The sequence below is a fragment of the Tachypleus tridentatus genome, chromosome 12 (assembly GCF_004210375.1).
Source record: "Tachypleus tridentatus isolate NWPU-2018 chromosome 12, ASM421037v1, whole genome shotgun sequence".
NCBI lineage: Eukaryota > Metazoa > Arthropoda > Merostomata > Xiphosura > Limulidae > Tachypleus > Tachypleus tridentatus.
The window spans coordinates 50,907,330-50,930,108 of NC_134836.1; the positions used below are offsets into that span (position 1 = coordinate 50,907,330).

The 22,779-nt window shown below is 32.3% G+C and overlaps 1 protein-coding gene across 1 annotated transcript in view; it reads right to left on the bottom strand.

The window, feature by feature from the left end:
• LOC143233303 (FH1/FH2 domain-containing protein 3-like) overlaps positions 1 to 22,779 on the bottom strand; it is a 114,537-nt gene that overhangs the window by 6,867 nt on the left and 84,891 nt on the right. Inside the window, 12 exon segments of the mRNA XM_076469430.1 lie at positions 455 to 588; positions 591 to 646; positions 866 to 940; positions 1,960 to 2,075; positions 5,091 to 5,252; positions 10,048 to 10,167; positions 11,601 to 11,786; positions 12,576 to 12,731; positions 14,620 to 15,776; positions 16,248 to 16,364; positions 21,219 to 21,295; positions 21,638 to 21,796. Coding sequence (XP_076325545.1) covers positions 455 to 588; positions 591 to 646; positions 866 to 940; positions 1,960 to 2,075; positions 5,091 to 5,252; positions 10,048 to 10,167; positions 11,601 to 11,786; positions 12,576 to 12,731; positions 14,620 to 15,776; positions 16,248 to 16,364; positions 21,219 to 21,295; positions 21,638 to 21,796 — 2,515 coding nt within the window.

Below are 22,779 nucleotides of genomic sequence, written 5' to 3' on the forward strand. Positions count from 1 at the left end.
CACAAATATACCTCTAAAATTTCATTTTAAAAGAGGAATGAAATCAATATAAATTTTGTTTGAGTGATAGTTACAGTACAAACATCTGTAAAAGAAAGTGTGATGATACATTTATGTCATACAGAGGAATAACCTCAGAGCCCAAAATGTTTTAAGTAGAAACAAGTTGCAAAATGGCAAACGTAACCTGCCTAACAGACATGAATTAAGCCACAATAGTTTAGACACCAAGATATAAAAGCATGTTTACTTTGTTACAATAAACCAATCACATATAAATGTGATATATTTGCTAATGTTTCCTTGAACAACTTAAGTGTATACATTGGTTTTTACTGCTAACTACAAATGAAAACCAATTACCCAGACATAATAAAACATGTCCAGTAATTTAATAAACACATACACACCGTATTATATACATACAACATAAACAAATAATAGTAATACTAACATCCATTATCATCTTGCCTCGAGTCTTGTTTCTCTCTCTATGACTGACTTTCTTTTCAATCTGCTGTAAGACTCTTTCTCTTGTTGTTCTGTACTCTAAAGCAAATTCACTGATAATTTTACAAAATTCTGGATTTTAGTATCCTGGATGACATGTGTAGAGCACCCAAGATATACCATCAAGCGATGAAACCTGAAACATCCAGATCACTGTTCATTTCTGTACATATGCATTTTCTACTTAAGAAAAATAAAGAATTTCATTTTTGCACATCGAATGTATTGTAAAAGAACTCTGAAGCATTATGTTAATAAAAATTTTTGATTTTCAGAAACTGATAAGGTTATCTAATGTTATTACAGCTGTAACTATAAACAATCTTGAAAATTAAAATGTCAACAGAATGATTACCTATTCACAACCCTTCTCTGAATAGTACCAAGAACTGTAATTCTCTCTGCACAGTCGGTCAGAAACTCTGACATTCTAAAAATGAAAACAAAATGTTTACATGACATCCTAGCTGAAATGTGTGTTATATTGTTTAGGAACATGAGAGAAAAGAAAATGGAAAGCACAATATTCGATTTCTTTTACCAAGAGTTTTCAAAGGTTCAACTCGTTAGAGTTGTCTGAATAACTTCTTTAAAAGTTACATCAGTAAATTACTTGACCACATTTTAAACCTAAGGTCTCAGACTTAAACTTGAGACTGTTAGCTTGAAAACATTTTTACACTTTTGTGAATTATAATTCAAAAGTCTCTGTCATTTACAGTCAAACTGTCCCATGTACTACAATGCACATGATACAACTACCCTTGCATAAAGAGAAACAACAAAAAACTAGTTAAACTAGGGTACAGGCAGAGTGGGAATGGTAAACTTTATTAAAGTAGGAAAGGCTATCAGAAAAATTGTAATTCACAAAACAGTTAACATACACAGATTATCAGACTTAATTTATTAATCTAGAGGGTCATTCAGTACACAGGACTGTTCACATTTGGCTCTCAAATAATACAAAAATGTGTCAGTATGTCTATTGCCATAAATGGACACAAATTATTTTTAGCAGAACAATGAAGAATGATATTCTACATAAATAATACTACCAAGTTTCATCATAATCTGATTATTTTTTACTGAATTATAGACCAAAAATAGGATGCAAAATCAGTCTCCATATTAACAAATAGGGATTCTGGATTTTTATGATACTGCTGTGACCTTGACCCTACAAAAGCACATCACTTTTTAATCTAGACCAAATTTATTCTGACTTTCATCCAAGATTTTGTTAACAAATTATCTATTACATTACATTACAGTTTCATAACATAATTAATTACATGTTTTATGAAATAGTGTAATTTATTACTCATCCTGAAATTATAATTAATCATTTATCTCATAGAAAAGTTGCCACAGCCATGTTATTTACTGTCCACAGTTTATCGAATAACATAGTAATTTATTTCTATCTGAAATGAAAAACAAAATTACTTGTCTCTCATAGGTGTTGAACCATCGTGTTTGGTAATAGCTTTTAAATATTCCCATGATGCCTTGCCTTCAGTTTCCAATTTTGTAAGATTTCTTGCAACATCACTGTAGTCCACCTGTAGGAATATAAAACCAGTGTTTGTTTAAAAAAAATCAACAAAAAAAATGTCTTGCATTTTTTACATAACTATTTAGGATACATACACATAAGATCTTCTGTAAATCAAGGATTTGTTACTGATCTGACATCACACATTTCGTTACAGCAGACATGTCTGGAGCTTTATAAAACTAAAGAAGCATTTCAACTTTTAACTTCCTTAAATCAACATAACAAACATGGGAGTGGAGTGGAAAGGTTCTTATCATTACAGATTTTCCTTAAACCTAAAGCTCATATCAAATTCTGCCAAACCAGATATATAAATACACACATGTGCATATATATGTCTGGTTTGTATGGTTAAGACAAAAACATACTGGACTATAGTTAAAATCAGGCTCGTATACAGATGAACAAACCATCAGAAGCTGACTGCAACAACTCTCACTCAAAAGTAATTCTGATAAGTGTTTCTTACCTGTAGGTATTCTGATGTTTGTAGAAACAATATCATTTATTTTTGGGTAAATAAATTAGTTATAATGTTCATTACATAATAATAAAGGATGAATTCTTCATAAGACATAACACTCATAAGAATTATGCCATTTACTTTTCAGTAAATAAGTTACCTGTAATATCCATTATCTAATAATATTAAAATGGCAATTTTTTCACAGAATCTAAAATGCATAAAAATTACTTTATTATATATATATATATAAACACAAAAATGTGTGCCTGTCTGTTTGTCCATTATCTAACTACTCCTAGGGCACTGGGCCAATATCAACAAAACCTTGTAGAATGATAGTTTTGAAAAAGAAGCATGTTATTGGGGGTTCACAACCTCCACCCCATTATTGATGTTAGTGAGCATTTATCATCTTTAACGTAAGTTAACGTTAACTAAATTCATAGATGGCACAACATTCCCACACCAAACACACGCATAGTGTGGTGGAAGGCACACAAATGTCTTATATATATCAAAGAGTGAACTGACACCTCCTATGGAAGAACGGTATGAACAAAAATGGCCTCCGCTGTACATAATACATAAATTCAGATGAAATTTATAATACGACAACCACCATAACACTGACATGAAGAGCCATTTCTTGAGCTCTACCCACTGTTTTTGATCCATGACCTTTGAATTTCATTTTGTAGGACACTTCTGCAGCCAGTGACCATTAAATACTTAAGGTTATGGAATGACATTAGGAAATGGGTAACAGAAAGTACCCTTACCACCACCACAATGCTAGCTACTACCTTTTTATGTAAGGTCAGTTGATTAATAATTTTACCTACAGATCAAACAGGATTCAGATTTATGAATCAAATGGAATTTACTTATTTCCTAATTTAATTTATATCAGCCAGCTGTATACAGACATATATTAACAAGTAACCACCACTGAACTCTTATTGTAAAATTTTATATGTACATATATTAATAAACAATAATCACTGGACCCTTACTGTAATATTTGATAGAGAGCTCTATTAACAAGCAATAATCACTGGACCCTTAATGTCATATCTTATACAGGCCTATATTAATAAACAATCATCACAGGCTCCTAACTGTCATATCTGATACAGACCTATATTAATAAACAATCATCATTGAACCGTTACTGTCATATCTGATAGACCTCTATTAACAAGCAATCATCACATGCCCCTTACTGTCATATCTGATAGAGACCTCTATTAACAATCAATCATCAAAGGACCCTTACTGTTATATTTGATACAGAACTATATTAACAAATAATCATCATTAGCTCCTTACTGTCATATCTGATCATGAATCCACACTATATTTCGTATTTCTACAGTTTAGGAAATGAAATAAAAGGAGAAAACTGAAACAGAGCTTCAAAAGAAAAATGTAGTAATAGGTGCTGTCTTTTATCACAATTTTTTATACTAAATAAAAAACAATTTAGTCAAAATTTAACGAAGGTATGTTGACTATATTTTTTTATTCTTTTAAAGTTTCACTCGATCAAACAAATCTTGGATTATTTAAACCCTGACATTAAAAAAATAAATTGCCTTTTTCTGATATCCAAATCAGCAGATTAGATAACCATTTCACAACATCAGTTTATAGTAAACAAAACACATACAGGCTTACATTAAATGTAACTTGTAACTCAGACTTCCTAACAGAGTATATCTGTTATAATTACTTTTCTTTTCATACTGAAGTCACCACCTTACAAAATATTAATACACAATGGTCATTTCCTTTTATGGTAATTTTATTCAAGCCCTGACATGTAAGTTCCTTTCTCACAGATCTTAATCCCCAAATAAACCATACACCATTGACAAATAGCCATTAAGATTATTTTGAGTAAGCAAAGTTTCATAGTGAATTCACAAATTTCAAGAACAGTTAAAATTTTTTATCCACAAGTTGATCTGCAAATGATATTTAAATAGCCATTAAGATCTAACTACCTATTATGTATCCTAATGTGTTTCAAGATTGTACATAAATATAAGTGTCATGGTTGCAGTGTCACTTACATCTGCAAAACTATACACCAGTTACACCTGCAAATATATGGAAGTAATAAGAACTGGTAACAAATTACCAAATTCACCAGACTCCACAATTCACAAACATACTGTAAACACCAACCACCATATATCAATTACAAATTTCAAAGTCATCTCACCTGGATAATCAAATATTGAACTTTTAATTAAAGAAAGTTTATCTGTTATAAATGAACTCCCAGTGTAAAATAATAACAAACCTTCACTGCAACTGAGTCTATTCTGTTCATTATTGTATCTTTTGTGTATTTGGATGTCTTTTAATTTGTTTCATCCTTTTATTCTGTATTTTAATTATTGTTTTTACAAAATATTTAAACTTTATAAATATTTGTAACTAATAACCTACCATGTTTAACATAGTTTACCGATTTTTTTTTATGTTGTTCATCAATAAAGTTCAACCTCCATTTAAGGAACCTGCTATTAGAATTAAAACAGTTACCTTAGATGCTCTGGAAACAGAACCCATTTCAGAGTGGAGATCAGTTGACTTAGGGTACTTCTCCATAACCATATGACACAGGTGGTGTAGCAGAGACTGCTTGTGTACTGTATCTTTGACTTCTGGAACCTTCGCTAAATATTCTATTTGAAATCCTTTGACCTAGGTTAAAAAAATAATTTAACTAAATTTTGTTACTCTGTCTTAGTACAAAACATCTTGAATATTGTTTATTTAAAATACAAATATGTTTAATAATATTATTTTAACTTGTGAAGAGAGAAATAAACCAAAATGAACAGAAAAAGCATTGCAAAAGTTATAATTTTCCTGTAGTGCAAATGTTTTTCTGCCAGGTAATTACGGCTTCTCACAAGATTAGTTATACTCATCCAGTGCTGTCCTCTATATGCAAACTTTATCTTTAAACATGCTACAAACCTTCTGCTCCTCCCATCAGAATTAAGCGATTCCAAGATGTCTCTCATGCAAATCATCACGTATCACTTCTCCACCGATAGAAGCATGGCATATTCATGTGATGCACATGACTCCCTCTATATGCTTCTACCTGATTGTCACTTTGAAGTTTGGCAGAAGATGTCAGCACCGAAGGAGAATGGGATAAGAGGAAAATACCTGTCAGAAATACATTTTCAGTTGGGGAAAACTGGATTTTCTGATACAGTACTTCACAAGATTAGCTAGAATCCTAGATTGATTGGGTGGAGGGAACAGTGGGATGGAATGACAGAATTACAAGATGGTCAGATCTGAAGATCTAATGATGGGAACTGCACCACTGTTGACCAGATATATATTCTTTGCCAATCTGTGAAGTGTATAGTAGATAAGGGTGGAAAAAGAGAGATGCATATCCAAGCAGCAGGGAAATGTAACAGGATAGTGATCCTAACCATGTAATCTAATCCCAAATAGCATAAAAGTAGGTAAATCAATGGATGTGCCCTTAGGTGTAGAGTGGCTAGGTAAGTAACTACATCCAAAATGCATGACACTGGGAATTGACATCCAAGCAGGTATAGGATAAGAATTATACTGGCTTCAACTCTAGTTCAAGATACTGGAGAGAATATGGAGCCACTCCAACCCAGAGCATAACACACATCTTAGCTTTGAAAAGTTGATCTGGGGACTGGATCTCCAGTATTGAAAAGGATGTCTATTAAATGTAAATCAATTTCCCAACAGTGAAATCAGGAAGGAGTATAAATAATGGAGGAAAGTAGACAAGCACAGATATGTGTGAGGACTTATATTGATTGGTTTTACCCTATATCCAAAACCCAGCCACAGGGTACTAATATCCATGTGGGGGTAAGATAAGGATTCCCAAATGAAGAGGTAAACTGCAATTTGATGTCTCACTTCTCAGTGATTGTATGATGCATTGTGGAGGATATCACATCATATATGCCCACAGAACTCCATCATCCTACTTTGCACTGAATGATTATAGACATCTTTGTGTGAAACCCATTCAAGAGGATGCATCCATGATCAACCATCCCAACTGCTTGGAACTGGAAAGGGCAAGGACTCTCAAACTCTACTAAATAAAAGGGGGTGAGAATGGTTTGGAGAGTCCAGTAGAACATTATCACCTGAGACAGTGCAATATAAGGCATGACAGAGATAGACAGTTATCTCCTGCTGCTTTACCCATGCAGACCATGGGCAGTATAGTTTGGAATGGACATTGTGATGTTATTCACATACAAGCAATCTTGTGGGACAACTTATATCAGCAGTGAGTATTTTGAAGACATGAAAGTTAAATCACAAAACAACATGGCTGCACAGTGTGAATTTCTAATTGAAGAATACCTGGTCAGGCACCACTTTTCATAGATTGGGATCTATGTAAAGAATAAAGGAAGCAAGGGCTCCTGAAAAATAGAAAATGTATAAATATAAACTTACCCAGTCAAATTCACACTGAAGCTTGAAAAACAGTAACAGGTGAAAAACAAAAACCCAACAATAAAGAAACTGCAATATGGTGTAAATAATGGGAGATGAATGCATTAGGTGTAGTTCACATGTCTGACTGTAGCAATTCCTCCAATGGCCAATAAAGATGAGACGATGGAAGTGCAACATCCACTGATTTTTGGGCTTTATCCAACCACTAAAGCAGACTGTTCAACAGAGTACGAGGAAGAGTAATGGGAGCTGCTAAGGGATCCTGAGCATTAATCACGAAGAGCTCACAGAAGGGATTGCATATGTGTGCATGACCACAGGGGACCAGTAACCTCATTAAAAACCACATCCCCAAATGACAAAACCTGGCAAGCAGAAAGTGAGCAAGATGAAAAGGCATGGTGTACTAACAATTCCATGGAACAAAGTGCACAGAGTAGGTAGTTGGGCCTAGCTGAAATGAGTGTCAAAAAAAGACATCCAAATGGGCAAAATATTTGATAGGTTGGAATAAAGACTTCTTCAATTTGATTAACCAGCCCACCTGAGCAGTCATGTGAGTGAGCTAATTAGTATGGTTAGACAATTTCAGTTTGGAATCAGCCAGAAGATGACAGTAGTCCATATAACAGTGGAATAGCAACTCCAGAGCATGAAGATGGTGAGCAAACACTCTGACAGCTCAACAGAAAATATAAGGGGTAGAAGCAAGCCCAAAGGGTAGGGTGCAAAACTGGTAAACTACCCCATAATGGATGAATCAAAAATAAGAATGGGACCTTGTGGAGATAGGGATGTGTACATACACATTGGCAAAGTTCATCTTGTTCATTTATAAGCCTGGAGAAATGCCTAATGTAGGGTGAGAAATGACTCCACGGCAAAACAGGACAGATGAGATAATCTAATGAGGCAGGTCAAATTCATGACAGGCCTCTCGTCTCCAGTTTCCTTAGGAACAATAGTCTGGAATTTTTTATAATATAAAAGGTTTGATGACTTGCTGAGATAATATTTCCTGAATTGCCTCCAACAGACACTGGCTGGTCATTGGATCCTGAGGCAATGGAAAGATATAGGTAAAGGAGACACAGGAGGTGGGGGAAAAAGCAGGATCACGATAAAGCTTGAAAAACCCAATGATCCTTAAAGAAAGGTTGCCATCAATGAAGAAAATTGACAAGTCAGCTCTCACCTGCCAGTGACTTGTGTCATTGAAGAAAACAATAAGACAAGGCACCCTGAAGAGGGACAGGTAATGTTTGGGAAACTGTAACAGGTGTCATATGTAGTTCTGATTGAGACAAACAAGCAATAAGATGGGAAAAGTTGGACTGTTGTTGCAGTGGTGCAACTAATGACTAAGGGCTCAGAGATTGTGTCAAATATATAATGCCACAAAAATAAGGCCATACATAAATCCTGAAGATAAAATTATGGTAAATGGATGCGAGTTAAGGTCTCATGACCTAAAAGGTTTCCACAACAAAGAAACCACTTATGTAAAGTCAGAGCTGAAAAAAAAAAGTCAGTGTGGAGGAAACAAGGAAGTGGATATCACTTGAAAACCCCTCAGGATTTCAGTGGAGAGCCTCATACAGAAGATAGATGATAAAAAAATATCATAAAAGAGTTGTGAGGGTGAGGAAAAGGTGGAAAAATTGGGTATGGATCAGACTGATAGGAGATTCAGGGACCACCTTCCAAACAGATAAAATAGAACCTACCAATTGTAGATCAAGTAAAGAACAGTCTGCTCATTGATATGCAAAACCCAAATGATCTAAAGCCATGGAGGAGACAGTGAGGCATGCTAATCCCATCTCTTAATTGTAAGGCAAAGTGGACAGTATGAATACCTGGTGAAGGGGAAAACCAGATAGGAATACAAAAATTGGTCATGTAGTTAGGAAGGCTGCATTAATAAGAAATAGGGGTCAAAGATAAAACATGCCACACATGAGAAGCACATACAAAAAAAATGTAGCAGGCCTAACTGATTACTTAGGAGGGGCATTAGAAGGTATGGCAAAATCAAAAGGAAGGAATAAGCAATCCAAGTCCTCATCAGCCTGAAGAGGCTCAGCACACTCACGAGGATGCGGGGTGAGGTCCAGAGATAGAGGGTGATCTTTGCAATGTTCTCCCTGCAAATAAATGCTAATAAATCTCACACCATGCCGTCCACATCTGGAGAGTCAACCAAAAAACAAAATCGTAAAAATAATGGAACTACAATAAACTTGGATAAATTAAAGTGAAGAAACAGTCTGAATAAACTAGTAAGTAATTTAAATAAAAACTACTTAATGACCATACTAAAGCTGAACATGAAACTTGAAGCAAACAAAGGCATGTCCAAGCATAAGCACTGCCAAATGACTGTTTGTGTGGTAGAGGTGAACAGAGAATGTCACATGTGTCATGCAAGTATGTCACACTCCTACCAGTGGTGAAGTGACCCAAGATGATTTGTATGAGAGACAAGAAAGCTTGTGGCATGCGTAAAGAAAAAGTTTGCATATAGAGGGCAGCATTAGACAAGAATATTTAATCTTGTGAAAGAAGGAAAGAACCATATCAGAAATAACCTGTGTGTATATCTACCATTTAAAAACATAAATAGATATAACTTGTCAATGGTTATAATGGTTTTAATGGTTATAACATACTGTTTATATTATAAAAAATAATAATGTATCACAAATGTTTAATTACAAAGCTTTACAATCAGTTGGTTATAAAAAAAATCAGTCACCAATCCTTATTTAATTAATTTTAGCAAAATAACTTAAAAGTCTTTCATAAAAACACTTTCACTTGATTGATAACTGAAATGTGTTTTCAATCACAGTTCTTAGAAAATTGACAATCCAAACATGAATACTTTCCACTTGTTTCAGGAAACTATTTTCAATACAGAATAAATGCAGTCAGGATACATTCTCTAAACTTTATACACTGTTTTCACTGTTAAATGTAAAAATATAGTGCTAATTAACATCCTTACCTCAACTCCATTGAGAAATTTTCCAATGGAAAGAAGTGTTGATAATACAATCTTAAACGTTTGGTTTGTTTCTATCTCAATCACTGCTTGTTTTAAGTCCATTAGTGGTTCTGCAACTTCCTAGATAAAATAAATTTACTTTATTTAGTGACTTTTATTGATGTGTGATTGTTCTCAGTGGTATGAAAGAACAGTTGTGACTGAAAACAGGTGTACTTTAGTTTGATGTATCATTTGAATCTTTTCTTTTTCAGAGGTTAACTGTTTGAGATTCAATTTCAAATAAACTGTTTTGTGAGTTGTAATACAATTAGTCTAAAGTTATCATAGCAGTAATTCGCTCAAAGGACAATCCATTCTTAATGTGTAAACATTTTTACTTCTAATGTTACAAGTGGACTTGTTGAATAGATGGAAGTAGTACTGGAAATTGAGTATTTAATGGTCTTGACTTTTAGTCCCAAATAATTTTTACCACAAATATTATTGGTTAGACTCCATAAAATCCATTCATTAAAGCTTTACCTTTCTTTTTGGTTCCTTTAGGTTTAAATATACTTTATCATGCTTGTTTTACTTGAAGGAAACACACTTAATACAATCAGTTACAAGAGTGAAAGAATGATTTACAATTAACCTTTCTCACATTTTTAAAACATTTTTTTACCAATGCTAACTTTGTTGTAAGGGTTGTTAGAAACTGAGTAGAAAATGCTACACAGGTTGGGTAGGAAGGGAGACAAAAGGGGAAAAAAAAATGGTTATGCCTAATGGGCCTCAGGATAGAAAAGGTTGCAAACCATTGTTTAAAGAAAGACAAAAATTAATACCTATCAATAATTAAAGTAAATTCAATGTGTTTATTCTAAAGACTGACAATGTCTCTACATAAGTAACTACAGTTTGTGAAACCACAAAATGAACATTTTTTACTTGTACATAGCATATTGTTTTCCATAGTGATAAAACTGGTTATGAATATTTTTATGTATAGTGTTATAATTGATGCTCTTGTCTACATCATCAACAGCATAACTACTTGTTGGTGTTTCTTTTCTACCTAATGAAAATAAAGACAGTTAAGGTTTAACTCTATTTTTTACTTCAGTCCACTATTCCATGTCTGACTGATTTTAAGAGAACAAAATTCCTAACTACTAACTGTAAACTAAACTTAAGTAAAGTCATGAGTCATTTAAAACACTGAAATTAATTAATTATTGTTAATAATCTTCTTAATGTTCTAAAAAAGGGAAACAAACACCATTAATAAGAGTCTGCCTCTTAATAAGATGTAGTTTGAAAATCTTATTGCTTCACTTTAATAGCTCTAACAAATGGAAAATTGTGTTCCTTTTATAAAAGGAAATAATCTACAATACCTAAAAAAACAGCACATATTACAAAAATATGAAACGCTATCTCTTTCATAAACATTTTCACAAATATTTTAGTTTCACTTTTACTGCATGCAGTTTCTGTGAATATCTATGTTTACTGGTTTTTATATTCCACACATAAAAGATAGAGAGAAATAAAACAACATTACTCACCCTTTCTGCAGTTTCATAATCAAGTCTAAAAGCCCACAATCTAAGCCTTGCTTCTAATTCACTGATTGAGGAAAGAGTTAGAAGGAACTGCTCAGCAGTACCTAGTGGCACATCTGTACTATTCATTTGAGCTTCTACAATTTTTTTCTTTTCATCTTCTGTAGGCATCATTGTTGACAGAATTTTCTACAAGTATATAGTAAATGCAGTGAAACTTGTTCAAAACAAAAATACTGACAACACTGAATCACATAAAATAGAAAACATGAACATTTTTCTGTACAAACAAGATAGCTGACTTCATCTGAGTCAGACTTAAATAGGCAGTAGCAACAGAAGATATATTTCAGGGATGTATAACTAAATAGTCTGACTAGTGGATTTGGTGTTTTTATAACTGATTAAAGAGTGTTCCAAGTTTTAGCTTAGAGGAACAAAGAATGAAATGCATGCAAGTGATAATTAACTATCACAATTAAGGTCGTGAATACATTTTACTCTTAATACTTACATCCATGTGTCATAACCAAATAGTAGTTTTAGTTATTCAAAAGGGTTACCTGTTTAGGCAAATAATGATCTGTATAAAATTACTGTTCACCTGCAATATTAATAACTGTATCACTTGATATGTCTATTTATTTTCTCTGTAAAAATTTTACTTTCTTGTGTGTGTTCTCAGATTTATAGTTTCATGTTGTTGACAGATTAAAGTGTATTGATGCTTGAAATAATATTTGGTTTAGCTTTAATATCTTTATCTTCACCAACACTTAGTTTTGGCTTTTAGTAAATGGCAAACCTGTGTGTGTACATACATTAAATTGTAGAAAAATTGTAAAATACAGAACATCTATTATTTTGTTACTATCTGCATGGTATTTAATATTTGTCTAAAATTATTATCTGCCTGTGACATATACACCAACTTTTACCATCAGTGAAACTTTGTCAGAAGTAGATCCAGACTCTTACCTCTATGCCTTCCCTATTCATAATGGTGCTATCCATCTTCAAGATAGCTGTCTTTATTGTCCTTGGTGGTGGTAGCTTAGTCATTCCTATGTTAATTGCATTTGACCTTTTCGGATCTAATACCACAATTTCGTTTTTCTTACCTTCTTGGTTTTTCTGTGTTCAACCAATTATTAATAAGCATAAAGTTTATAAACAAGACTTTTAACAAATTTTAATAATTTACTGTTTAGTCTAATGAGTCTTTTTGAATACCTTACTTCTATCAGAATTTTATAAAAATGTTTACAACACCTAACCTTTTAGTTATCTCAACTTCTTTCTGATAGTGTATGGATGTAACAAAAACCTTTATTATTTATAAAACATTTAAATTACGACATTTCTCAAATGCATGCCAATTTAACAATATCTTGATTAAAAGAAGAAACAAAACTTGGTTAAATAAGCATCTTTTTAGAATAACAACAGATGGCTATTCTTCGTATTTTCTGTATAATTACATCAAAGTTGGTGCTTAACATTTTAAATTCAATATTATTAATAAAATTCTATAGAACCAGCTGAAATATTTTGTTAATCTTAGTGTGATTTTATGAATCATCAGTTAATCATATGTTGTAAAGAACTTGATTTCAATGAGAAAAGACTGTACAAATCTATCCATTTGCTCGAAATCCATAATTTGACTGAAATTTGCCTAAACACAAAATATAAAATCTTCTTTCCTTCCCTTTATTTCACTAAACCTGTAATCTCATCGTTATTTTCAAACCAAATCTGAAACGTAATGGTTAAAATAGGGAAAAACACAGGTTAAAAATAACAAAACACATTACGCTAGCTATATTTGTTTATATATTTGTAGGAATTAATAAATTATCATTAAAAAAATTCATGAATACCTTTTTTAATGTTGTTATTTCTCAAGCTGGTATAATTAATATTACTGCTATGAGAAGACTGATTTGTTTTGTGGAAATTTACACATAAAGGATATTTGTGCAAATCATCCCTGACTTGAAAATGATATGCAGAAGGTAGCTAGTGAACACTTCAATTCTCAGGATACTTTAACTGAATTGTGACAGTTAATCGTTACTCTTATAACACATCCATGGACCCAGTGTGGAGCAAAATGTTGTGACAACAGGACAAACTGTGGACCTTGCATCCATGGTACAGAACACTAACTATTAGGCTACTCACAGCCCAGCAACAGAGCAGGGTTCATTTGTTACAAAATACTTTTTTGATGGTGATTAACAAATATGTATATAACAACGATAACAAATAAAACTGAAATAGTGTTCTGGGTTAGAAAGTTGTTTAGTAGAAATCATTAAAACATCTGCATCCAATATACTTACAATATTCCATCTAAAGTGTTAACAAATTAAAGTTTTTATTTTAGTTTAATGAGTATAATATCTTATATTTCAGCAGTATTAAAGGCTTACCTCCTAAACAGAAGGAATGTAGATCACATTAGAAATAAACCAAGCAGAGCAACAGCAGCAGGTATGGAAGAAAGAGAAAAAAATAAACAATCAGTGGAATTACAGCATTTAAAACATGCAGCATTCACATAAATGTTTTATATTTTAGGTTTTATTGGGTAAAACATTGATTAGAGTAAGTATAATACTTTATTAAAACACTGGGTATTTATAGCTTAGGCAGTAATTAATTAAACCTATTTCAAAACCATGTATTTTTTCGTTTATACCTCTGTAGTCAATTTAAAATTATTGTATTTCTTACAGAGGGTTTAGCTTTTTTAGTTTATTAAAATTAGCTTTATTTTCAATAAAATTATAGAACACAAAGCATATTGCTGAAGGAAAATAAACTTAATTCCTCTACTAGCAAAACAATTTCCTTAAAATAAGAACTCCTGAAACACACTGCAGTTTCAATATACAGTTAATGAATTTACGAGAATTTTAGAATGATACCAAGTCTTAACAACACAATTATAATATCAGAACAACAGTCATTCATTGATATGGTAGTTTTTAAAGCATACAAAACAAATTTTTACCCAATTAACGATCTCTTTTGCTCTGCTTTCAAAAAGATGTTCTAGTTTCTGTACATCTACTGCTGTAGGCTGAATTTCATCCCATATTGTCTTTTTACTTAAAAGTTTATTTGCTAACACAGGATCAGTTTTTACTTCTTTCCAGAAAAGCTTGACGGTTTTTTTATTTTTAGAGATAGTCTTTTGTTGTTCTTGTTTTTGAAGCTGTTGCCTTTGTTGCTGTGCTTGTCTAGACCACTGTGGGGGTGGATGTGCCTGAGAACTATTTTTAGTTTGTAGCACTGAATACTGTGGAGAGCCACTAACAGTTGTAGGTGGTAATGGAGGTGGATGAGAATTAGGTTGTGAAGATGAAACTGTACCGAACAGAGGTGGAGGGGGAGGTACAAAACCACTGCCAGGAGGTGGTGGTGGAGGTCGTTCACCATCTATAGATAAGTTTATGGTACTTTTTAAAATATCAATTTCATCTTCATCTTTCAGATCTGAAAAATCTAGATCATTGATTAAAAGTGGCCTATTGATTGTCTTGACTAATTGATCCCACTGAATTCCACTCTCCGATTTTCGAAGTTCCAGAACTGAAGAACTATTTTTCTGAGGAGTCGTGGAAGTAACTTGACTATCTGAGCGAGTACTAGCAGCAAGGCCTTCTTTTGCCCTGCTAATAATGCCACTCGAATCACCAAGTCTTGAGAAATGTTCAGACACGGGAGATCGAAGATTAGAATCTTGCCTTTCTCTGAATTTTTCTTGCATATCATGCACATTTCCTTCTTTGATTAACTGTGGCATCACGGGTCCTTCCTCTTTCCTCACAAAAGACAGGGGATGAGTAACTTCATTGATAAGAGAGGTAGAAGAAGAGATTTGTTGATTGACTGGTTTATTTTCCTCGTCCTGACTTTTTCCATACATCATTGAAAGCATCCACGACTTTTTATTCGTGTCACTCCTTATGTAAGGTGTAAACCCATGTTTCTCATGAGCAACATCACTGCAGCTGTTTTGTTTTACTGGCTGAAAAGGTGTCTGTGTATTTTCTTGCTTTGGACTTGGTTCTTCTTTAGAGCTAACTTGAGACAGCTGATGATTCTTCAGATTTTCATCCGCTATTTGATTCTCAAAGCGAAACTTTTGACGTTCTACTAAGGAGCCTTAAAAAACACAAAATCAATAATAAATAAATTTTCTTACATATCCACAGTTTCATCTTATGAGCTACATTTCCAGTAACCCTCCACCCCACCCAAAAAAAAAATATCATTAAAACCTGTTCAGAATTATCATAAATGATAATACTGTATGCAAGTCCATTATACTTTCATTAGAAACACTGTCAAAATACATGTAAAATTTAGTTAATACCACTCTTGTCACAAACAACTATTAACATAATCTAGCATAACCACAAACTATCAAGCAAGACTCCTCTGATATGCATAAAATACAAGATTCTGTGTTACGTCATTTGAAGAAAATTGCACATAACCTAATTTCATGGAGTTTTTTTAAGATTTTTTCTCAAAATAACATAACATACATAAATTTTTCAGGTATAGAAGTAGAAATAACACAGGAGTTAACCCTGCTTCTAACAGAGTCTATACTCTCTACTGAAGACGTACTACCTGTTTGTTGATAAACGACTCCTTTGCCATTTTCTTCTTGTTCTTTGATAAGGGTCCGATTGCGGACATCTCTTTCTCTTCGTTTTTTCAGTGCAGGAGTTATTCCATTTATATCTATAAAAGTAATAAAAATTAAAAGCACTAACACATTAAGTTTCCTAATGTTTCATATGTATATTTATGTTTTTGGTTTTTTAAATTTGAAACAAAAATATTTCAAATCAGAGCAACACAAAATATATGTAACTAGCACTGATACTTTGGTAACATTCACAGATAAAAAATGCCCTAAATAGTATTTCATTAGAGAATGTTTATGCCCTGATTCTGAAAATCTTTTTTCAGAGTAAAGCCCTAACATTAGGAACTTTTACCATTACCCACATACAGAAAATCCTCACCCTTCTTACAATTAAAACAAATAGTCCAGTAGTAAAAGCCAGTATGTTGTGTTGTGTAAGTGGAAAGTCTGAATCTGTCTTCCATCAAATTACTTTTTATAGATTTTGCAATAAAACTTTGTACAAAACTTATGAGCATGTCAAATAAAGCTTTATGCATATAAAAAATATTTTATTTGATGAAACTTTGTGTCTAGTCACCCAACAAAAACATCAGATGTTGAAAGAGATATTCAGATTCAGGAAATAAAAATGCAATTGGCAAAATATTATTCCACACAATTTTGGTGGGACAAATGCTGAGGTATCTGTGTCCAGATACCATGTGATTTTGAAATTTAAACTTATACGTTTTATTACTATCTGTATATACGTTTAAATTATGTAAAAGAATAATGCTTTATACTTTAATTAAAAAAGTAAATACTATATTTGTTACATTTTTAAGCTATGATACTATCAGCAAAAGTGATGGAAGCCATCCCAGTAATACAATACATTACACACAATTGTAGTTAACTATATATACAATACTATGTATGGAAATGAATTAATAATCTTTTAATTCAAATCAATCATCAAGTTTAATTTCTGAGAAACACTAAATGTTGCTTTTGTCAGTTATTACATAATTGTTTACAGCTTAGAAAAAGAAGCTGAAAGATTGTAATGATATTATAGTATCTAAAACCCTATCCTGTAACAAACCAATAAAAATTCACTTCTTTCAAAGAATGTAAAACAAAAACTAAAGAAATAAAACTGATAAATATTATAAATATGAAATGAATGAGTAAAAACAACTTTTTCAAAAACTGTTAGTCTATTTAATACTGATGTTTCAGAATCTGCTCCTCATAAGGACTGACAGGATCAAAAGTACAAAAAGAACATTTCCTGAACATCATCAATGATTAGAATTTTCAGAAATATTTTAGTCATTCTTCAATGTGCAAAAATTCTGACTTTTGAACAATGGTATTTTTTGGACATTATTTAGCGGACTAAAAATGTGTCCATCTTCTGGTATTGTTTAATTCTGCTATGTTAACTCTGAGGATTAAAACCCTGGAATTTAGTATTGTAAGCCTATAAACTTACTGCTGTCCCACCAGGGGACCCAGCTTTCTATATTAATTTGTTTTTGAATCCTAAAAACTTCAAATCACTAAAAATACAAAATCCTCTTTCTTCCTATTTGTTGACTGGATATTTATTTTACACAGATTATAAATTGAATTGTATCAGACTTGCATGCTTATTTAAAAAAAAAAAACTACTGAAGAAAATTAATATTGCAAAGTGTTTAATACACTGCATTTTAAAAAGAACTGCAATATTTAATATATATTTATTTTTAGTTTATTAGTAAATCAAGTAGTCCAGCAAAACTAAACTATTTGAAATGTGAATTTATCATTTATAAAAAAAAAAAAACACCCTCTCCTCTTGTGTTCTTTTGGAAGACATAACTCAATTTAAGTCTTGGTATGAATTCAAACATTACATTCAATATAAAGTTTTTCTTTTCTATCTAGTTTTCTAGTTTTAACGAAACACTCAAACATCATTTAGAATTTTTTAAATGCTAACTTCCAACAAGATTAAAACAGTGTTCTAATAAAGTGATTACACTATGTAACATGAATTTTGTTACTGGATAGTATGTATTATTTCTTAATTTCTTATGCTGTAAAAGTACAGAAAATTACCATTATTCCCTTCAAACTTTGCTTTGTAACCTGGATAATGAAATTTAAAAAATTAACCTATTTTCTATGTAAAAATGGGCAAATTTGCACATTTTCATTTACATAAGGTCTGAATAAAACAACATATGAATCAAGGTTTACATGTACTTATACTAAAGTTATACAAAAATGTATACAAGTAAGTAATTTTTCGAAATTTGTGACTGTAATGTAAATCACTTTCATGTATCAGCTCCCAAATATAGTCTCCCATCATGTTTTCATAATATGCTCCTTGGTAGTGGCATTCAAATTCCAGTATACCTTGGTGGAAGTGCTCGCCTTTCTCCTCTCAGTATGCTCCCATGCTCTCCTTGAATTTATCAAGATGAGCTTCAAAGATATGGACTTTCAGGGACATCCTGCAGCCCATTTTGCTGTAGTTCTTCAGAGCCTCAGACAGTTCCACACAATTTTTTGCCTTGTGATTGCCCAAGAGGCCCTGAATCACTGCAACAAAGCTGCCCTTAGCTTCTTGGGGAATTCTGTGCACTCCAGGATCTTCTTTATTTGTGGTCCAATGAAGACACCAACTTTGACCTTTGCCTCATACAGCTTAGGGAAGAAGTCTCGAAGATACTTGAAGGCTGCAGACTCCTCATCAAGAGCTGTGACAAATTGTTTCATAAGACCTAATTTTATGTATAATGGTGGGAACAACACCTTCTGGAGGTCCACTAGTAGCTCACACTTGACATTGTGCCTCCCCACAGAGAGCTAGGTCCATTGTGGCCAGTGCTTCCTGTTGTAGTGCTCTGCAGTGTCTTTGCTGTCCCAAAGGCAAATATAACAGGGAAACTTGGTAAGGCCTCCTTGGATAAGTCTGTGTGTTCACTTAGGCAGCTAGAACTAAACTGTAGTGGTGAGTGGTGAGCCCCCTACATATAACTATGGAAAATTCTCGAAAAATTCTAAAAGGTTCTTGAAAATTCTCATAAGTTCTACAACAGTCTAGAAAGTTCTTGTAAGTTCGAGAAAATTCTCTATCAGCTACTCAGCAGTGAATCTACCTGGAATGTTCTGGAAAATGGGTAAATTTGAAAATTTCATTACCCAGGTCACAAAAGTAAAGTTTAAAGAGAAAAACAGGTCTTTTCCATTTACTTTAGGCATAAGCAATTGGGAAATAACACTTTCTGCCCAGGAACAAGAAAAAAAAAAGTTACATAGTGTTATTCATTGTAAAATAATACATCTACATACTTTGGGTAATATTCTAAATAATTTAAAGTTTTAAAAATATTCTAATTTAGACACACACATATAATAGAAACTCTTCTTTGGTAACATATAAAATAGTATTTAAGATAGTTCCACTTATTTACTGAGCATTTATCACATCTGTACAAAAACTTTAACCCTGTTTAAAAAATATGATTTTTTCGTGCCTTGTCTTATTGTAATGCACTTTTGACCTATCACCAAAATTTCCATAGCAACAGGCTTTTGCTAAGGACAGAGATCAATGATAGACCATACATCAACTTTCCACAGACCCTATACTGAATATGGACGTAGGCTTTCAAAGCCATATTTAATTAAGTCCAATACATCAGAGGACTGGACAGTCTTGTTTCTTCAATCATTGATTTTTGAGGTGTGACTGAAAGTTTACAAATTTCTGGTTTGTGTATCTTCATCAATTTGAAGTCCTTGTTTGTCTAACTGTTGATGAAAACAGAAGATGGCTTTCTTTTAGGGTCAAAGTTTTGTTTTTCCTATAATCTTAGTTTTTACTTTGTGAATCGCAGCTATGCTATGAATTAAGCTTGGATAAAGGTCCACAGAATCTGCTGTCTTAAAATTATCTGTGATTTTTTTCTGCTTTTAGGGAGAATAATGAAGCCTCCATTTTCAAAATGAAGTGTAGTCCTTTTGACTATACATTGCTTAACAATCTCACTCTATGAACATTTATCCTAGAACAGGACTGTTGCATAACTAAAGGCATAGGTCAATCCATGGTAGCAATGCATGTGAATGCACATTAGAACAGGTATGTGTGAGAAATATCTGTTGATGATATTATGCAGAGATGCCAACTATTTCAAATGACTGAGCATAATGATTGTAGACAGAGCCCTTTCACAGTTTTAGTCCTTTTAGATTTGCCAGAAACAAGACAATCTGGTGAACGAGGCCTCTTTTTTTCCAACTTGTGAACAATCACATTGGTGTTTCTATGCTGCTTAGAAAACGAGAAATACCCATCTATGTGAGCGCTGATTGGCTGACAAGCACTGATGACATAACTATTGATTCCCCCACGTACCCAGTATGGAGAAGCACCACACTCAAACTATTGGTAGACGTCAGAGATATAAATATTTTTTATTATTTCAAGCACAAACATAATTATTGCAAGTAGCCATTTGGACTATGTCTTTTATTTATTATCAAAATTTACTTGTATCTAACTAGAAATTTTCTTTTCACCCCTTTCAAGCCCTGGGGGAACAATTTATCACTTTATTGTATAGACCTATACAATACATAATAATTTTGGAGTTGCGACAAGTCGTAATATTTGTCTGTATGAGCGTATAGTCGTAATGTATACACCAAAATCATAATGGTTGGCATCTCTGTATTATGGCTTCCATCTATAGTAACATGCATTCTGTTTTTAAGAAATTTAATTATCCATTTCCTTCAATAGGTCCATTTTATTTTTTGAAATTTATTACTGTTAATAAAAATTACGTTTATAAGTGATAGGATACTTAGATGATATAAATCAGTTAGGTACAAATATTTTTATATTTTACATTGAAGAGATTATTTTGCAAATTGTTTTACTATGCATGTATGTGTACCTGATTCATTTAGCTGCAGTAGTTCCAAGTCTGACGCACACTTATTCACAAACTCCTTGTTCTGGTTTTGCTCTCTACTGGAAACACATTTGAAAAAAAAAAAAAAAGGTGTATGAATACAGTGATTCTTATTTTTCTCAAAACATAAAATGATATACATGCATACAGATACCAAACAAGCAAATGGAATATTTTTTATTGTGAAAATTTTATTCAAATGTTTCATTTCATACGATATGACAAATAATAAAACTAACAAATCATATTTTAATTTTGAACATTACTTCATCAGTTCAAAAACAGCAGGAAATGAAAAAAAAAAAGTTTTTTTTTTATATAAGTATTTGGATATTAAGAACAATGGATACATTTTATTGGATACTAGCAAGCCAAAACAAAAACAGTTATGACAAACGCACTTTTTTTGCCATTGGTTGAATGATTCCTCAGGAGTTTTAGCAAGAGAAGGACTTTGGAGTTTGTACTGAGGAGGAGATAAATGGTTGCCAATAGAATGTCTTCGACTTTTTCTTCGATCATTGTCATCAGGATAAGATTTCCTGCTTCGTGGGACTTGCCTGTGGGGAAAAAAAATTACACACGTATATATATGAAATAAACAGGTAAAAATAATTACTTCTTATAAAAATTGTCTGAGAATTAAAGCAAAAGTGTAGAAATATATTTTTCTTCAAGTCCTGTTCAAATGTTTCAATTCTATCGTAAGCACATACCAAAAAATACTGGGCTGAAAGAAAGCTGAGACTGTACGTGCACCTCTTATTTATAACTAGTTTAGTTTTATGGAAAATATTCTACAGTCAGAAGAGAGAAGTATAAATTTTAAATATTAAATAAATTATTAACAAACAGTATAAAAATATAACACACTCAAGTTTTCATGGTATTGTAACTCAATAAATATAAGTTATATTTGAAAAATATATTCATTAAAAAGAAAATCTGCATAATAATTTTTACTTACATATTTAAAAGTACTAATTAATCTGTTAGTTTTTGATTTCCTAGTGTTGTTTATGATTTATTAAGAGATCACTAAAATACTTCAATCTTTGGGGTATGATATAAAATATTTGAAAATAACTACCTAAATAAAAACACGTTTTTACTAATTTTCATATTCGTAAAACACGTACGGGTAATAAAATTGGAATTATACATAACTAGTAGAATACCCAGTAATGATCAGGTAAAAATGTCTTTAAACGTCCCAAGATGCTTTGATTAAATCTACAGAGTAATTGTAATTTTTTTTTTTTTTGCAAAAAAAAAAAAAAAATCTTTACCTAAGTAAATATTTTGATTAAAATGAATGAACATTTTCAACAAAATAAAACTTTACACAAGCTATGCTAATAAAAACAAAACTGAGCACATTGTTCCTCCTTCTTGTGTATGCTTTGGATGACATTTCAAGTTTCCAAAACAAAAATTCTCTACCTTTATGTATCCTGACTTCTTTTGTGTGATTGAGCATTGTTTGCAGCTTATTTTGACTTTATCATTATTCCATTTAATGAAGAGCTGATTTATTCTCTTC